The following is a 20986-nucleotide window of genomic DNA, read 5'->3' as shown; positions in this document are numbered from 1 at the left end:
ATATTGCCATTATTTAAAGTTGTATAAATCCATTTCTTAAAAAAAAATAACCTCAATCTCCCCTTTCTACCCCACTATGTTAATTTGAATAATCAAATGATGACTAAAAGATAAAATACGTGAGGTACATTTTACTTCAATTATAGTATCCTTTAAATATAACTTAATTAAAATATAAGTGAAAGGATGAATGTAATAAATAAATCTTTTGAGATATAAAACATCATAACCTAATTTTGTATTTTATATTATTGTATAAATTAATATATTGGATATTATAACAGAAACAGACATTTAATACCTTCGAAACTAGGTACCCTATTATTTACTAGACAAAAATTATTCCATAAAACAATCTTTAATTTAAAGGGATCCGATAACTTGCTATATATCCCTTGTGGTTCAATTTAAGATATTTTAAATAAATGGCGGGATTTGATGAATTGGGAATATATCATAGTGCTAATTTATTGGAAGATGTGCCTTCTGGCTTAGAACAAATCAACAGATCTAATTATCTTAAGAGATTTAAGGACTTTATTAAAAACTTCTGTACTGAAAATTTTAATTACATATACAGGTGATTAAATTTTATTTAATATCATTTTTTAAAAAAATTTAGAGATCAATTGAGGCGAAATTATGATTTAGATAGATATTGGCTGGAAATTTCACTTGAGGATATAACAAATTTTGATGAAGAAATTGGTGATAAATTATGGAATTTGCCAACTGAAATCATTCCATTGTTTGAGACAGCTGCAAAAGAAGTTGTAGAGGAAATTATTCTTCACAAAGATCAAGAAGAAGACATTGCAGAAAACATACAGATTATTTTGAATAGTAGGGCAAATCCGAAATTTTTAAGAGATCTAAAGGTACATCTTTGGGACAAATATAAAATTATAGGAACACACTTTATCAATATTCTTATTTAATATACCTTATATTTCATAGTCAAGCCAAGTATCTAAATTGATCAAGTTGCCAGGCATAATAATATCAGCATCTTCTATAAGAACCAAAGCGATAGAGTTAACACTCCAATGTCGTAATTGTAAAAATGTTAAAAATAACATACCACTGAAATATGGTCTAGATGGATATTCATTGCCAAGAAAATGTGATCAGTAATATATTCTTCGATTATTTTTCATTTAGTTTACATTATCAGTCTAAATGTTAAATATAGTCCTGCTTAGGAAAATAATTTTTTGTTTCTCAATTTTAAAATTTTTAGTGTTAATAATCTAAGTTATATAAATAGAATTTGATTTGTTATAATATATACTTCACAATCTCTAAGATTAGTTTCATATATTTTGAAATTGTAAACTGGTAACTTATTTATAAAAGCTAACAAACTTATTTTTTTAAAAAAAATCAAATTGATATATAAAGCTTCATTTTTCATATTCGTGTGGGATTAGTTTAAAATATATGAATACTTGTTTTTATCAACTAAATTTCACAAATAAACTTTAAAAAATATATTTTGTAACTTTACCAACTTAACAGCACAGACATTCATTCTTTATTCTGATTTTTTTAAGCAATTTATTGTTCTTGGTCTGATAGAACAATTTATTTTAGATTAGAAATCATGGCCCACAATGATCTGTCAATAACTTTAAAACCATTTTTTTGCCACATATATTTTTAGGTTGCACCTCTATAGCGATACATTTAATGAATGTGATTTTAATTTTTACTAATTTTTTTAAAATAAACTAATAATTAAAATCATATAATAAAGTAAATATATAATAAATTTTATCTATATAAATGTAAGCTCATATATATTTAAGATTAAATGGTATCAATAAGTATATTATCTATGAAATCAGCCTTCTTAAAAATGCCAATTGGGGGGGGCATTTGGACACCTAAAGGACATATTCCTTTCAAGCTTAAAATATAAGTTTTCTCTTTCAGTTTCACTTTGCTTTTTTTTGTTTAATTCTATTTTAATGATCACTCAGTCAATATCAATACCAGTCATATTATTTTATTTGCATGGTCTTTTTCATTCAAATTTGTTAAAATATAAATATATATATGTTAATTTAATATTTGTGTATATGAATTCAATGAGCTGTATTGTATTTATATCTTGCATCACACAATCAGCTAATAATCTTGACCTAACCTCATTAGACTTAGCTAATTATTTTACCAAAAACCTTGGCTAAGCCAAGGAGTTTCCTAAATATATTTTTTTTCATTTTATCTATGAATTCAATGAACATTAGGCAGGATTTTGCTAAGTGGGGAGGGGGGCATGGTAATTCTTTTTCCCATAAGGACATCTTTAAGCCCACTTATTATAGGCCTTTGACTATTGAATTTTTATAAAAATAATGCCTTTAGTCATTATTTTAAAAGTTACTAATTTTTAATAATTATTGTATATGTTTTTTGAGAAGAGGAGGGGGATGTGGGGGAAATTTTTATTAGCTAAAAATTCTGAGAACAGGCAAATTTTTGATTTGCTCCTTGGTAATGTGCCTGCTATTAGAGATCTGCAAAGTAAAAATTTAAGAAAAAATTAAAACAAGCCATGCTATATATTAAAAAATAATTATATTGGGCTGAGGAAAAAATTTTGAAGGCCAGGCTGGGCAATTTCTACATAAACTTTTTTAGGCTTGGCCAGATCTGACTTTTCTTATGATTTTTATAGGTCAGGCCAAGTTTCAAAAAAAAATTAATGGGGCAAACTGAGCAAATAGAAAAAAAAACTATATAGGGTAAAACTTACCAATGCTATGTCATTAAAGACAGACATAATAAATTAGCCATATAAGGTTGAATCTCAGAAATATTCAAAGCCATTACCTGAAATCTCTAGTAAAGTATATGTTTGTTTTAATGCCTTTTATTCAAGCTTGAACAATTATAATATATACTCTTAAATTTATAGAATCATACATTGAGATGGTATATATAAATTAAATATACAAGGTGAATACTTATATAGAATCTCTACCACTAATAAGGTTAGTGTTGACAAGCTGGGAAGGTCTTGCTCTATGATCTCTCTATTAGTCAGTATTGGTATATTAGAATGTGAATAAACTCTTTTAACTATTGATTTAAAAGTTTAATTATGAATATCTGTTTTTCTCTCAAATAATATGTTTATATATCATATAAATACGTTTAATATATCCAATTTACATAATATCAAAGTTTAATTTAATATATCACACGATTAACATTATCGCCTTAAACTGTCATTATCTAAATGGACAAGTATATTAATACTTAACACAATAAAAAATAAATAACTTTAAATTACGAATATGTAACTATTAGTCATAGTTATATGCCATTTTATTTATAAATATAAGCTAAAAAAAATTAAATTTATTTAAAAATAAGTTATATTTAAACAAATTTTTGAACGAAAAAGAAAATCTAACCATAATAAATTAATCAAATATTTTATTTATAGATAGTATGTCTCATATCTGACCATTATACTATTCAATTATTAAATATAAGGCCACACCAAAAAAAGCAAAGTGTGAATTGAAAGACAAAATTTTCTATATGTCTTTGTGCTTCCAATGTGTCCCTGAATTGGCAATAATATCATATTATCTCAAATATATTTTTAAATGCATACATATGAGGCAATAGGCCTATTCAAGAATAATTCGAATATTTGATTCGATTTGAATAATTACGAATACGAATAATCATTTATTCGATTTGAATAAAACGAATTATTCGTAATATTTAATAAATTGTTTAATAAATCTAACATTTGTCATTTTTATTTGTTGACCTGCCAATTTGACAGGTGATGTGTTTGTGTTTATAAAGATTCTAGCACAAATTTAAAAATTTCTGAAGTGAAAATTTAAATTTTTGTTTGCCACATTTTTTCTCATAATAAATTATATTAAATATTAAACAAACCAGAGGTATATAAAAATATATTACATCTCTAACAATAATTATTGTTAGCTAACCTAATTATGTTAGAGGAGAATGCTTCTGATGAAATTATGCTTGATGTTGAAGATGAGAAAATTTCCTCACAAAAGAGAGCAATCATATGGGATCAATATTAAATCCTTAAAGAAGGTTAAAAGGCTTTTTGCAATGATTGCAAGAGTATTATAAAATGTAAAGGCAAAACAACCTCTCCTCTTATTAATCATTATAATATGTTTCATTCACACCTTAGTAAAAAAAATAATAAAATTGACATTTTTTTTAAAGTCTACACCAAATTCTTAAAAAAAAATTAATTTTAAGGATAATTTATTAAAATTATTGATAAATAATAATATACCTTTTAAAATTATTTATTCAAATGATTTTAAAAATTTTATAAGTTATCTTGATTGTTCTGTAAAATCATTATGCTCCAATACTTTTAAATTGCACATGTATAATATATTTACAGATAAAGAACAGTTGGTAAAGGAAAAATATATAAAAATAAAAGTCAGTTTAATTTTTCATCTGACATTTGGACTAGCAACACAGGTTCCTTTTTTAAGGCTAACAGCCCATTTTATTGATGATAATTTTAAAATAAATAACATAATTTTGGATGTCAGTCTAATAAATGAAACACATTCAGGTGAAAATATATTTAAAGCCTTTCTTAAAATAATTAAAATATAATTTAGAGAATAAAATTTTTTATATAACTTTTAGATAATGCAATTAATAATAAAACATTTATTGATACATTTTCTTTAAAATATCCATTAAGATGCTTTGCCCATGTAATTAATTTAATATCCAAAGAAATTTTAAAAATTTAGATCCTTCAATTCTAAAACTAAGAAACATTATTAGAATGATTCGTATGTGGTGGAAGGCAAATGCATATCGGATCCCCATGCTCTCGAAAATGGCAAGGGATTATCTATCTATACAAGGAACATCAACTGCTTGTGAAAGGCTTTTCTCAGTTGGAACTAATTTATTGTCAAAAAACCTCATGTCATATAAGGAAGAAAATAAAAGAAAAACTCTTTGCCTTAAAAATTGGCTTAAATTATAAAATAAATTAATAATATACATTTTAATTTTGTTTATAACTTGATTATATATTATTTATTATCAGATTATTGATTACATATTATTACAATTTTTTCTGTTTAAAATCAAATTTGTAATAAAAAAATTTGTCAATATATTTGAGTATGATTTATTTTATTAAAAAAATTAATTCAAATAATTCGAATCGAATACAAATAGTAGATTTTATTATTCGTACGAATTCAAATAGTAAATTATTCGATAACGAATCAAATATGAATAATGCACTATTCGATTCGAATTCGTTTTTGAATAGGCCTATGAGGCAAGTTACTATTATATACCTAATCACCATAAGAAAGCTTGAAAACTAAAAGATCCTATTTACATATACTATTTACTTGATATAGTGAACAACACTCACGATGTTATTTTATACATTTTTTTTTGAAATCAAGATTTCAATTTATTTAGTTTTCATTTTTTTAAACAAATTATGATTTGCTTCTCATTTATTTTTTTTGTTGATGGACCTTCACTTTTATATAAGAATTACATAATAAAGAATTAAAATTTGAAGCTTAATATGCAAATAATTTTGGCAAAACAGTTAAAAATTACATTTACATTCATCAAATATATCGCTATTTAGAGGTGGAATCATGATTTTTATACTTAATATACTAGTATTCTTACCTTGCAACAGTTATCATAAAATTCATGGCCAAAAAAAATCATGTAAAATAATTATATTTGTATCATTTTGTATATGTTGCCATGAATTTGCGTGTATGCAGGGTTACTAGTAAATAAATATAATTACATTTCATCATAATAATAGAATTATATTGCATTTTAAATATTAAAAGAAACAATTTGATGGGCACAAATGAAAAATGTCCATATGACCCATACACAATAGTATCAGAAAAATGCAAATGCGTGGATTTCCAAACCTTCAAGCTTCAGGAAACGCCCGAGGATACCCCAACTGGGGAAATGCCGAGACATATACTTTTGTATTGTGATAGGTTTATAATTGCATTGATGGATTTCATAGTATTAATAATATTAACTTATATAGATTGGTATCAACCTGTATTTTTAATTCAAGGTTTATAAAACTGATATTAATAGTAAAGAAAGTGTTGTTAATTCGTTTACCTTATTTCTCCTTACTTCTTAAAAGTCTGTAAATTTAATTTTATTATAAAGGAATAAATCCTATAAGGAAAAATAAATTACAACTATAAGCTTTCAAATTATTAAAATATATTTTTAAAACGAATACTAGGGAAAAATATGTTTTTTTCTTCAAATTTTCTTAAAAAATTAGAGGTAGGGAAGGGGAGGGTTATGTTGCATGGTTTCGGCAATATAATATAGTCCATCTCCAATAAATTTTTAATTTTTTTAGCAGGACCTTGTCATTTTCAATGTAATTGGATTATATTTATTTATCTTTGAAATAATATTTTTTAAAAAAAATAGGAATTTGATTGAAAGGGTTGTCCCAGGCAATAAGGTCAACGTTTTGGGCATTTATTCTATCAAGAAATACTCAAAAACTCAGGTAAATATTAACTAAATTTTTTTATATAAATGAAACCAAAGTAGGAATCGGGATTTATCAAAAATTTAATAGCCAATATCTCTAGTATACTTTTCATCCTTTTAGAAAAGTTCTGGCAAAGGAACTTCGTCTCAATTCAACAATCCCTTAGGCGTTCGTAACCCCTACCTACGAGTTTTAGGCTTTGAATCATCAACCTCGTCCAATCTTCCAGAAGATTCACTCCAATCTTCCCGCCGTTCATTATTTCCCATTGGCCGAATGGGCCTCGAGGAAAAAGAAATGTTTCTCAAGATAGCAAAAACCCCTGATATTTATGAGATACTATCAGAAAGTATAGCGCCATCTATCTTTGGATTTAAAGACATCAAAAAGGCGATTCTATGCTTGCTTTTTGGGGGATCAAGGAAACAGTGATAATATTTTCTTACTATTTTAAAGAAATGCCCACTTACTGTTGGTATCAGTGTCAAAAATATAAATTGAATAATTGGATTATTAGTATTTGATTAGAAAATTCCAATATGTTATTTGTATTTGTAATCGACTAATCCAATATTCATATTTATATAGATGATAAAATCATTTTTTGATTTGCAAATATTAGTTTCGAAAATTTAATTGTCCATTTTAAATTGGAAAAAAAGAAGAGATTATTAAATTTTGTGTAAATTATTCATTGGGATAAAAGGTGAATTAATTTTATTCAGTTGATATGTAGCAAGCCAATGCATTTATAAATTTATTTGGTCAGCATTTCAGCTTTAATATGCTGACAAATAAAATCAACTTGAAAATATTTATTTTGCATATTATAGAATAAGTTCAATTTAAAATATTATTAAAATTTTGTTGGTTCATATCTAAATCCATATTAAATCAATCGTTGAAATATTATTACAGCTATTTAGGTTTATCACTTTTTTCATCAATATAGCTGAAATAGGAAATAATAATAAAAGGTTCCTCGAATTCCTCCAATAAGAATATGTATTTTTTTTGCATATTAATTTTTTAAATATAAATTTAAATATTATTTCTTCCTAATAAGAATATATCTAGAAATATACTTATATATATATATATTAGATTACCCGATGGCATAATAAGACGAGGAGATATTAATGTGCTATTGCTAGGTGATCCTGGGACTGCAAAGAGTCAGTTGTTGAAATTCGTGAGTCAGCAAGGACTGGTGCCTCTTGGAGCAGTTTATACTTCTGGTAAAGGTTCTAGTGCTGCTGGCCTTACTGCTTCTGTCATCAAGGATCCTCATTCTGTATTTTTAATTTCGATGCTATTCTAATTTAAAAAAATGTGTTTTATTTTTTTTAGTATGTAAATCATTTCCATATTATAAATCGTAGGTAAATATGTATTCCCTTTGTTAAAATTTTAAATGTACCGATTTAGCAGCTACATGGGGTCGGGTTTATAGTCGCAAAAATCGATCCAGACCTGATCACAACTTGAATAAAATAGACCCAAACATGATTCGAATAACGACCTAAATCTGAGCACCAATCTAATAAAATGACCCAGACATGTATATAACGAGTTATTTGATATGACTCTCAAACTCACACGACCCTAACCTATTTGATCCGATTTAATCAGAATCCTTAATAAAAAAAATTTCTTAATACCTGGCCTTGTGTCAGATTTTGTCCAGGCTGATTCAGATTGAGTTGGATTAAGTCAGTTTTAGCCAAGTCAAATTTAGTTGGGCCAAGTGAGTTTGAGTTGGGTCATAATAAAAATAGTTCTTCAATTTAGGCCCAAAGGAACTAGAAAGTGAACGAGCTAACTCATGACATGAACCTAAAAGGCTCAAGTTGGCTTACGAAATACTCGTATTTCAGCTCATCAAGCGATTTTTTACCACTTACTTGAATTTGGAATCATATAATTGACTATTCCAAATTTTATTCCCAGCCCAGAATTTTAAGGCTGCTCATTGGGATTGACTCAAATGGTTTTATTAGAGCCGTGCCTGGGTCGATTTGATTCAAGTCGTTCTTACTAGGTTAATTTTATTGGAGTCGCTTTTGTATCTGATATGATTTTATTCAAGACGCACTTCCGGCTCTTGCTCAAGCTTGTAGTCACGAGTTTTGAGAATTTTAACTACACTTATTATTTTTAAACAATTTATTTTTTATTAAGAGAAATTTTATAATGGAAGGAGGAGCTATGGTTCTGGCTGATGGAGGGGTTGTATGCATTGACGAATTTGATAAAATGCGGGAGGAAGATAGGGTAGCTATCCATGAGGCTATGGAACAACAAACCATTTCTATAGCTAAAGTTAGTTTATTTTCATTTCTGAATTTTATTCCTTTTGATTTTTTTTCTCACATTCTCTTAATAGTTCTGTTCCATATTTTTATCATAATATATATTTCTTTTCTTGTGTAATGTGCTACAATATGTTTCATATTAAATAAACTCATTAGTGAAACTAATATTGATAATTGACATGTTCTTAAACATCCTGATAAATTTCTATTTTCTAAAGGAAATTGACATTTATTTTACTACACATTACCCAAAATTCTTAAAAAATATTTATAGGCAGGCATAACCACAACCTTAAATAGTAGATGTTCAGTGCTCGCGGCTGCTAACAGTGTATTTGGTAGATGGGACGATACAAAGGGGGACGAGAATATAAATTTTCTCCCCACTATTTTGTCTAGGTTCGATCTTATCTTCATCATCAAGGACACCTTCGACAAGGACAGAGATATAGTACAATTTTAATTTCATTTTACACACTTTTTCTCTCAATTTGATACCGCATCAGATTTTCCACAAAGCCTTTGAAAGTGTTCGATTAATCTTATCAATAAAACCATAAGAGACATGATGTAGTAGAGGTTGGATGTCTAAAAATATGGAAAGAAAAATGGCAATTGATAGTAGTAGAATTGAGAACATCTGGAAGGAACTTAGAGAATGAATGGGATAATGAAGTTAGTTGTGCAAAGGTATAAGGCCGGGGGTGTAGTTTTGACAAGGATGAAATCACGAAAGCATGGAAAAGATGAAAAAGGAAAAGCAGCCGGTTAATAAGATTGGTAACAGAAATGTTTAGAAGTTCTGATGACTTAAGGATTAATTTATGTAATCTAATTGTTCAAGGAACTATTCTTTTGGGGAAGAAGTATAATTATTCCAGTTTACAAAGAGAAAGGTGATCATTGATTGTGGTCTTATAGAGCTATTAAACTCTTAGAACATGCAATTGAGAGAGTAGCAGATAAGGGAACAAACTAAAATTGATGAAATGTGGTTAAGTTTTACACCAGAGAAACGCACATCAGTGGCAATTTTATGGTGATATAAATACAGGAGAAATATTTGCAAAGGAAAAGAAATTATATTATGCTTGTTGACTTGAGAAGGCGTTTGACAGGGTACCGTGTGAGTTTACAATATGGGCCTTGAGAAAATAAGATGTGGAAGAATAGCAGCGATGGCAATGTATGTGGTGGGAGCCCAAACTACAGTATGGACAGATGATTGAGATAGTGAAAGCTTTGAAGTAAAGGACTTCCATGGGAACTATTATATGCACGTGACCTTTTATTATTGTAAACAGTGAAGAAGAACTGAGGGATAAAATTATTGAATGGAAAAGGGTCTGAAGATGAATGCAGGGAAGACAAGGGTTATGATTGGTAGGGACAATCTAAAGACGGAAAAATCAGTCAGCTGGCTTTGTGGTGTATGTGGAAGAGGAGTTAGAAATTCAATCCTCTTCGCCAAATGTCAGAGGTACATAAAGATGTAGTGGGGAAAAGGGAAGTCTGATATTAGCAAGAGTGATTTTTATTTGTAGAACATGCATAAAAGTGTCCATAATAATGATATCGTAGAAAATGATTTGGATATTGTTATTAGATCTACCCTGGGAAAAGTGGAAAGTTTTGATATTTGGATGCCATGCCACATGCAGATGGAGGTGTAGATTTTGCTGTTGCTGCAAGTGTTAAAAAAGCATGGACAAATTTCAGAGATATGCCGTCTGTTCTAACAAATAAAAATGTTTCTCTGAAGTTAAAGAGAAAAGTTTTTTATAGCTAGGTGGTTGGTTAGTTTATGGTAATGAAACATGGGCAATAAACGTGGCTTATGAAGCTAAATGGGAAAGAACAGAAATGAGAAAGATTAGATGGATGTGGGGATATCTTTGAGAGAGAAAAACTAGCAAAATAGGAATAGAAGGGATTGGAGTGGTAATGAGAAGAGAAAGACTAAGTTGCTTTGGGCATATGGAATGTAAGACAAAAGATGACTGGGTAAAGAGATGCACCTTGAATTAAATAGGAGGATCAAGACCTCGAGGAAGGCTTAAGGTGACGTGGGTAAAGTTGATATGGCGGATATGAGAAAAATGAATCTTAAAAATATTGATTCTCCAAATCATCAAAAATGGAGAAAGAAAATTAGAGGTGGCTTACTTGGGTAAACCTGGAAATCGCCATTATTAAGAGAAGAATAAGACTATTGCTACCTGTAAGGAGGGAAGTAAATAGCTATATGCCCAAATTTTTTTTTTTTGCTTAAATGAAAGCTGTAATATAATAAACCCCCTATTTTTTAAAAATGTATAAACAGGCATATCAAACATGTGTCAATTTTTTTCTTCTCTATTTGGTGAATGAATTGGATATTAGAAACCTGACTTTAATCAGCCAATAAAATAAGTGCAGCTTTGATCTTAGGCTTTTTTTAAGGTTACTAGATTTAAATTTGGGCAATATTATGGTAATTTTTATCTCTGCTGTTTGTGGCACACAGATCTTCTATAATTGATTTCAAATAATAATATATTCAGAAATAAAAAACTGTTTATTTTTTGAATATCTTTAAGATTCTAAAATTCAAATTAAAAAAACAATCAAAAAAAATAAAATTCTATTTTTTTTTCCAGTCCTTATTCTTATATTCACTAAGACTTCTAAAGATAAACTCTGTTACCATCATAACATTTTATTCAAATTTTTTTTTTTACAATTATTTTTAAATTACGTAAGAAAATGGCTAAACATGTTATTAATGTCCACTCTAATAACCCTACCCTAGAATCTAACAACACCGATTCAATGGTTCTGGGTAAAGAATTTAGCTTGGATTTGCTTAGGAGATACATTCGTTATTGTAAAAAGTAATCATCTATTTTATAACAATTATATAATTATTATACCTTAAAATCATGGGGGTATATGGGAATATTTTTATTAAAGAGAATTGGTAACCGTTCTTTTAAAATTAAAAATTTTAATTCAGTTTCCATTATTTGCGTATTCTCATGTATATCGAAACGTTCCGAGACTACGAGGACTTGAAAAATTCTGGAACAATGGATTTCTAATAATTAAATTCCCCTCCCCCCACCTTCATTTCTTTGTTTCTCGAAAATTTAGTTTTTCGTAAACGTTCCAAGTCTCTGTTTAAAAGACATATCTAACAAATAATATACGCCCTCGAAAATAAAATTATTACCATTGCAATATCATATTATAACCTTCCTAAGTAAAAGATCATTGTCTAATATGAAATTTTTTTATTAATATAAAAGTTTCAATTTCCATTATGAGGGATCAAATTTTCCTTTTATACATTCCTTATGAGTTGATAAATAAATTACTATTTTTTTATTATTATAAAATGAATATACACAAAAGACCAAGGTTGGGCACGTTACTCCAAAAGTATGACAGTTACCATTACTCAAGGATAATATTGTTAAACGGCTCGTTTGGAGCTGAAATTTAAAAACGGCTAACACAATATTTTAACCAGAAAATAGCCTATAAGCTTCGAGATTTCGATAATATATGTCTAGACCCTTGTTCCTTCTATAAATAAAATCTTAAGGCTTGCATAATATTTTTCTGGATGAAATATTGAGTTAGCTGTTTTTAAAAATCGGCTCAAAACGAGCCGTTTAACAACACTACTCAAGCAAAAAAGGTCACGGTTAAGTTACTCTCGTTACCTTTAAAAAGAAAGTTAACGGTTATGTTACCATTATTTAGAACATGTAACGGTTGCAAAAGCTCTACAAATTTGAATCATTCATTTTGCTTTAATTAAAAATATAAAAACTATAAACACACATTAGTTTATATATTTTTTTTATATCGAAATTAATATTATAACAAAATATTATAATCTTAATTCTATAAAGGAACTTATTTTCAAATAGAACATCATCTTATCATCTTATTTGGTCTATTAATCAAATCAGGAATAAAATAAGGCCTTCAATGGGAGTGAAGGGTAAATTTTATTAAAAATATATTTGTATATCGAATATATATGCAGTATATTCATTCAATATGATGGATCACGAAAATATAAAATCATTTCCTTAACATTATTTGAATTCTTTATAGAGAAATTATTGGTAGAGCTATTTGGGTCTCGGGAACTGGACTTGAAATAAGAACAGGATCTTATCTCTAAGGATATTGTAGCAGATGCCATCAAAAAGTCATGTATTTTTTTATTTATAGAATGGATAGGAAATTGTGGCTGGAAATGCTTGGTTAGATTCTAATAAGTCGATGTTATAATTTCGTCTTTAAAAACATCATAATTCATGTTCTAAATTTTTAATAATTTTGAGTGTAAATGAATGAATGAACAAATTATAATAATAGCGAAAACTTTGTTACATTTTCAAATTGGAATTGCAGGAGCATTATGTAACGTAAGGCTACCTGTAATGCAATGCTATTTGTAACTTTTTACCTAACCTTCCAAAGGACGATATACTCTGGTTTTCCAGTTTACCCGAGGAATCCATTTTCCCTTCTAATCCCCTTTCTTTATTTTCTGCAGTCCTGGGCATTACCCCAGGTCAACTAAGCATGTGTATCATTATATATCACTTTCACCTAGGTAATGGCAAGTTTAAATATTACAAAAATCAACATATAAATGTATATCTTGTTAAGGGAATGACAATCTAGTATAAATAGGGTTGGCAAAAATCATGATTAATCAAAAAAATTATTTTTAAAAATGCCTGTAAGAGAACAACTCTTAAGGTAAAGACTTATAATAGAACATGCATACATTTTATTAATTATATTATCTCTGTTTTCCTATGAAATTTATGAATAAACCATTGTTACTGATAATTGTGAAAACAACTAAAAAGTATTTTATTTTATAATAATCTTATAAATTCCGAATAAATATGTTATTATTTTTTGTTACATTATTTGTAACAGGGAATGGATTTAAAAATATTTAACGTACATTCAATAAATATTTTCCCATATTTTAAATGAGGTTATTAACATTTTGAGAATAAAAAAAACCAATAATTCTAGTTAATATCGGTATCCATCTTCGGAATGTGATTCTATCGATTCTCATTTATTACTTGTTTACATTAACACTCCTTGATAACAGCTTTTATTCTCATAAAGCTTCGATTATGTTTAAATTGAGACTCAATGCTGGTTATTTTGAAACCCTATCTTCCATTAAATACCTATTTTTAGCCTAATTATTCATGTGAAATGGTTCATCTTGCTAAAAGGTGCATATTCCATCGGGAAATAAAACGCGAAAGATTCGTTTAAAGATGCTGATCAATTATTTCTTTGATATTAAAAGCGTTTGATTCTCATTAAGTTTATCTAAAAGGAAAAAACGATTTTTATATTATGGTGTAGCAATAAAAGTTGATTTTTTTATTATTTACTTTTATTCTTTCTTAATTAAATTTCTTACATTTTTTTATTAAAGTAACGTGGGACCCAGATTATCTGACGCTGCGGCAGATAAACTTAAAAACGCCTATGTCATGATGCGAAATGGTAGCGCTCAATATGAGAAAGATTTTAGCAAGAAAAATGCCATTCCCATCACTATAAGGTAAAAAGTAATTATTTGAGGTAAATTTTTGCTTATTTCTTAAAATTATTATACACCTTTTAAAAATTATGAATGGATTATCAATTCCTCCAGAAATAAAATAAACAACTTAATCAGAAAGATCTCAAGATCTCAATGTTTTTATTACAAATTTGATTTTAATCAGGAAGAAATTCCTCAGATTAGATTGTGATATAAATAACTTAGGAGATTTGATTGACAAATAAAATTAGATGATAGGAAATGATTCTAAGATTTCACAAAGTAGGCATGATTTAAATTAAATTTTGAAATCTTTATTATTTCAAAAAGACAATTAGAAGCTATAATAAGAATATCCGAATCGTTGGCGAAAATGAAACTTTGTGACTTTGTTAGCATAGAACACGTGGACGAAGCACTGAGACTTTTTCAAGTTTCAACCCTCGAAGCTGCTATGTCTGGAAATTTGATAGGTTTGCCAAAAAATATATTGTATTTCTACATGTTGATGTAGAGATTAGATATCTCGGGGAATTTTATTTTTTCAAAGAAATTTTTTGCTTTATTCTGTGTCCTATAGTTCACAATTTGTCTTCAAATTTATTTGAAGTGAATTTTTATTATGATTAATATTATATATAATGATTAAAAAAATATAAAAGCGTCTCCTATATGTACATAGAAATAACAAATCAATTTTAAAGAATTAAAAATAACACGAAAATATAAGTTTGGGAAAAAGGTCAAGTTTACCCCTGTAAATGTTAAAACAAAATTGAGGAGATTTCAAGATCCTAAATTAGAATATAAAATTCTACTAATTATTATATTACTAATTTACACAAACGTTTAACCCATTAATGGTCAAGATTTTTCTAGTGGATAAAAATGCTCAATTTTTTCAAATTATATTGATTAATGCTCAAATATGATATTCTAAAAAAATCAGCCAAAAAAAATAATCCTAAATAGAAAATCTAGCCTGGTGCATATATGCACCGTTAACCATTAAGAGGTTAAAAAAGATAAAAATTATATAAAATACTATAAGATCAAAAAACAACAAATATCTTTATTCTTTTTTTGTAATTTATAATAAAAACGAGAAAATGTTTATATATTATGAAAATCCTTGAAACATATGGAGTGCGATTTGACATGTTTGGCACATATATCTTGAGTGCGTATGGCAATATCTGCATCTTCGTCTTTTTCCATCTTTAATTTTGGATAAATAATGTCCAGATGAATCAATAGGGTTTTCACACTGTAATGCAAACTGGCTGGCGTGACCTGTACTTGAATTTTTTTCTATTTTTACTGGCGATCGAAGGAGGTAATTAGTAACTTCTCGTCTAAATGCAAGAAACTCTTCTTGTCATCTCGATTCGCGAATTTCCAGATTTTCCATGAATTTACCAAAGCTACATCAATAAAATTGGTGAATATTGGCCACCACCATTTTTTTCCTCTTATTTTTATTCTATATGTAGATATTAGATTATCACATAGATCAACTCCACCCATGTGTTTGTTATAAGCAGTTACCATATTTGGCTGAGGAATTTTTATTTTAGAAGATATTTTCTTAGAATACCTTGAAACATTAGAAAGCAAAGAGATAGTGTGGCATGTCGATGCAACGGTCACCACCGAATTATCATTCCAACGAACTACAAATATTTCGTTTAATTTTTCAAACCTATAATCATAATATCCTCTTTCTTTTTTTGCTACAACCTTTATAGATTCAACTGGGCAATGCTCTATTCTATTGTCCCTCACAGTTCCAGTTGCAAAATATCCCATTTGTTTTAAGTATGACAAGAGTTTAAATGATGTAAAGAAATTATCAAAATATATTTTATGATAATTTGGTTTTTGCAATTTAATAATTTTATGATTACATTTCCACCTAATCCATATTCATATTTATTTTTGCTTTTTCCTTGATATATATCAAATGAGAATACGCAACCGTCGGAAGAAGCCAATATCCAAGACTTGGTTTTCCTTTTATGAACATTTTGCAAGAATGTCTTCCTCGATATGGTATCATCTGTTCATCTATTGATAAATGATGTTTGAAAATTCCGAATTGCTGAAATTTATTATTCAATATATTAATGTAAGGCCTAACTTTATAAAATCTATCATGTATATCTATTTTAGTATTGTCTGCCAAATGGATATTATATTTCAAATTTCGAAATTGTAATTGGGTCATTGTATCCCGGATTATTGGAATAGAAATATCGCTATCATTAGACCAGTACATTCTTTCTTGTGGGAGAGAATGATATCCAGTAAATAATAGAATTCCAATAAATCTCTGAATATCTTGGATGGTTATGCATATGTTAGGTCTATTCATTTGTTTAGCATAAATATTACTTTGTTTTACAATTAGTGAATATAAGTCTTCGTCGAAAATTAAAGAAAATATATCTGATGGACTTTTACCATGTAAATCATTTTCAAGTTTTATTACATTTTCCTTTTATCCATTGAAAGGACTTGAAGAATATATTGCATCCGTTTTTCTCCATTTTAAATTGTGAGAAATTCGAGAATAGCTTCTTGTAGAATATGGTTCTGGAAGGTCGTCATCAACTGAATTATGAATCTCCAATTCTCCAGCTGTATCTGAAGGCAAAACTCCGACATTTGTTAAGTCATTTTCATCGAAATCTTCTTCATCACTAACTGCAGAGGGGTTTGGCGGAATTATAACCATATCTCTTTCTTCAATTGGTTCCTCTTCAAAAAGTTGAGCAAGCGTTTGTTCAATTGTTAGAAAACGTTTCATTAAAAAAATTTATTAAAAATTAAATATCTAGACAAATTATTTTCGTAGAATCTTGATTTTTTTATTAGTCATCTATTATTTTGATTGAATTGACAAAACAGGTGCATAATATTTTATATAAATAAAATAAAATCTTCAGAAAGGAAGAGGCTAAAAATAATTAATAATTTTAAACTTTTGAATATTTATGAACCTAATTTGATCGGGATAAAAAATTATAATAGGAATCGATTTAATCTCAGGGGGCTAAAAAAATTTTTTTAATTATTTTCAAAAGGTCTTTTTTTGGGTATAAAATTTTTTAAAAAAATTCTTAGGGGGCTCGAGCCACCCACCCCTCCTCCCCCCACCCTTAGTGACGGTAGTGGTTTTAATATAAAAAATTATAATTCATTATGTTAAATTTCATTTGTTTGAATTTTTTAAATAATTTATACTGCTAGATGGTTAACGGTGCATATATGCACCAGTCAACTTTATGTGGTTACCTATTAAAATTTTAATTATTTAAAAATTCAAAAATGATTGATAAATATTGATATATCTATAAAGAATATATACACACTAGTTTTCATCGAAATAATTTTATAATATGCTTGTGAGATCACTTAAAAAATTTTGCATTTTAGACCTCATAAATTCGCTAAGTTTGAGGGTTTCTTAGGGACATAAAAAAATATTTTTTTCATATTTTTCTTTTCCAGTTTTGAAGTACAATGTCTGAACTATATAAAAATCTTTTTTATTATTTTTTAAAATAAAAACTACTATGTTAAAATAAAGTATATAGGAGGTGGTGCATATATGCACCGTTAACCAGTAACGGGTTAAGGTCAAATAGTTTAAAAGAATGCTTTGTAAAGTTTTACACCAAATATATAAAAATAGTAAAGGTTTAAACAATTACAAAATAGTTTTGTTAAACGATGTTAACTTAATTACTGCTTAGGCTAAGTTTTTGGTACGAAAAATTGACGCCGACTTCGAGCGACTAAATTAGTCTACTAATTAAGCGACTACCTAATTGTGGCATACGTTTATATGTCCCCTTTTAGGTTTAATAATAATTATAACTTATTAATTTGGCTTTGAAAATATCCTTTATAATGCAATTAAGTCATTAAAATTAAATTAATTCATCAACTTCACCAATTAAATAATGTAAATTAGTCATTACATTTTATTTAAATTAAGTAATTGATTGAGAAATCTATCATCAATTATAATATTAAAGATAGTGAGAAAATAATATTTAATTCTCAAGATGGCTTATTTAATTATAGAAAAATTTTTCTTTAGCTCTCTATTTGCGAAAGAAAATTGTAAATTTTATATACTTTTCCAAGATGATTTTCATTTGTTCCCTGAAGTGTTATATCTTCATTTTAATATAATTATTCTTATAGAAAAGGCTTCATCTCTATTTGTTCAAATTTATAAAATAAAATGGGACCTTTGAAAAAAAAAATTAAATAAATTATTTTGAATATTTTAGAAAATTTACTAAAATTACCATTTTAATGACTTAACGCATTAGCGTTTGCATAATTTATCTCGCCAATGTCCAACTCTTAATATTGATTTTTTATTACACAAATTGTAACCTAATGGTATATACAATATATTTTTTATTTTCGCATTCCATTCATATTTTGCAATGAATCGCTGTAATGAGTTTTTTGTTTAAAAAAATTTAAATAAAATAATGCTCCAGGTGAGGGTGGATTCCGTTTTTCACTTACCTACCCAAATGATTTTTTGCCGAATAGTTATAATATTCTATTTTTGGAGGGAATGGCTAAGATATAATTTTAATTGAATGAAGCATTGGAAGATATTAAAAATACAATAGTTGACACATAAAATATATTTTGAGTTATAAGGATAAAAAAAATGGCTCCTCAATTCTGATTCATATTTTTATTAAATTTGATAAGAATATTTAATTTTAAATGTATTTCAGGTGTTGAAGGCTTTACAACCCAAGAAGATCAAGAAACCCTTTCCAGAATAGAGAAACAGATGAGGAATAGGTTTGCTATCGGTTCTCAGATATCCCAACATGCCATAGTTCAAGATTTTCTTAAACAAGTAATATATTAACGAATATTAGTTATTAAAATTAGCCTAAACATTTATCCATAATACATATAAAGTTTATATAGTATCTTTTTTAAACTTAACTAAGTTTTAGTATATGATTTAATAATTTGTATTTATTATAATATGTTTGATTTTATATATTATTAATTTTTTTAAAATATATATAGAAATATAATGAACGCAGCATCCATACAGTAATTCAATGCCTGATAAGAAGGGGCGAACTCCAACATAGAATGCAAAGAAAAATGCTCTATAGGATTAAATAAATTCATTGATTATCTTTTAAATAATTATTATTTCATTAGATGCCATGTTTTTTTAGGGAAATAAACAAATCATGTAATATATTCAAGAACCATATATAGTATATAATAAATTTCGTATTTTTCACGTCAACAAAAATTTAATACTCTGTTTTATTTAAGAGATTTATACAAGTATTTATGTTGCAAAGACCTTTTTTATATTTTATTATTTTTATAAGAAAATTAATTTTATAAATTTAATTTTTAAATGTTTAAAAGATTCTTGCATCTTTAATGGAGAATATCTTAAATACACAAGATACATTTTGATTTGAGTCAAAATTAAATTCAAAAGTAGAATAAAAACGGTTATTTTATAATGATAATATTTGTATGATTTGTTTGACCCTAAAGCTAAACTCGAGGCTTATGAAAATCATACTTCGCTTTCACCTCAACAATCAAATAAAAATCGAGAAATTTCTGGTTGATATTATCTATTGGCCTTCCAAGTTGTAATATAATATTCGCGAGCCATATTTATTTTTTGAAAAATATTGCATAAAATTGTCGTGTAATAAATAATTTATTAATACATTCCAATGGAAAAAAATTGGCAATCATATTAAATCGAATAATATATCAGCTTCAGATAAAATATGTGTTTCAGGTAATTCTGATATTTCTCCAGGGGCATACAAAATAGACTTCTATCCAAAAGAATGCTGAACAGCTTTATATCGAAGGTTCTATTATGTCGGGCAGGATTTTTGCAGTTTCTTTTTTCCTGTACCACAAGAAGTATTAGAAAGAATTATATTTAGCAAATTCTCTCTATTTGGATATCTGAACATACCATGCACTATAAATTTTCTAATCATGTTATCAGAAGAGATATATAAAATAGAATTTTTTTGATAAAATTATCTTATATCCATCAGGATCAGTGTTTAAGGTTTATAAAAATGTAACAAAATGAACTTTAAATTTTCGTGAGATATAATATTAATCAGAGACCTAGAGGTACCATTTGTACGGCCTGGCCCTGATTAAAAAATTTTCGACCCGGCCTGGTTTTTTTTTTAAAAATTTTTTATGGCTCGGCCCGGCTCGAAAAATTTGGGAGGGGGGGGGCGGCCTGGATTTTTTTTTAGGCCTGGCTCGAAATTTTTTAAAATTATAATCGACCTGGTATATACAAAAAATTCATTATTTAGTATTTTATCATATTTCAATATTTTCGCCAGAAAAATATTGACTAAGCCTCAAAATTTCGATACTATATGTCTATTTGCTCCTTCTATGAGCAAATTTTCAGGTTTGCATAATATTTTTCTGGATAAAAAACTCGGCTCAAAACGA

The 20986-nt window shown here is 27.5% G+C and overlaps 1 protein-coding gene across 1 annotated transcript; it reads left to right on the top strand.

The window, feature by feature from the left end:
* The first annotated feature begins 425 nt into the window (after positions 1–425).
* On the top strand, positions 426–19730 carry LOC135928189 (DNA replication licensing factor mcm5-like). Its single transcript, XM_065464571.1, has 14 exons — positions 426–580; positions 623–878; positions 958–1130; positions 5877–6038; positions 6499–6580; positions 6686–6993; positions 7670–7859; positions 8747–8887; positions 9155–9331; positions 11623–11753; positions 14354–14482; positions 14795–14937; positions 19237–19364; positions 19544–19730. The coding sequence occupies exons 1-14, from the start codon at positions 426–428 to the stop codon at positions 19643–19645; spliced, it is 2277 nt and encodes a 758-aa protein (XP_065320643.1). The 3' UTR covers positions 19646–19730.
* The last annotated feature ends 1256 nt before the right edge of the window (positions 19731–20986 follow it).

This window comes from Gordionus sp. m RMFG-2023, chromosome 4, assembly GCF_954871325.1.
Source record: "Gordionus sp. m RMFG-2023 chromosome 4, tfGorSpeb1-WG-v2, whole genome shotgun sequence".
Classification (NCBI taxonomy): domain Eukaryota; kingdom Metazoa; phylum Nematomorpha; class Gordioida; order Chordodea; family Parachordodidae; genus Gordionus; species Gordionus sp. m RMFG-2023.
The sequence above is the reverse complement of the archived record's forward strand: the minus strand, read 5'-3'. Positions and strand labels throughout refer to the sequence as shown.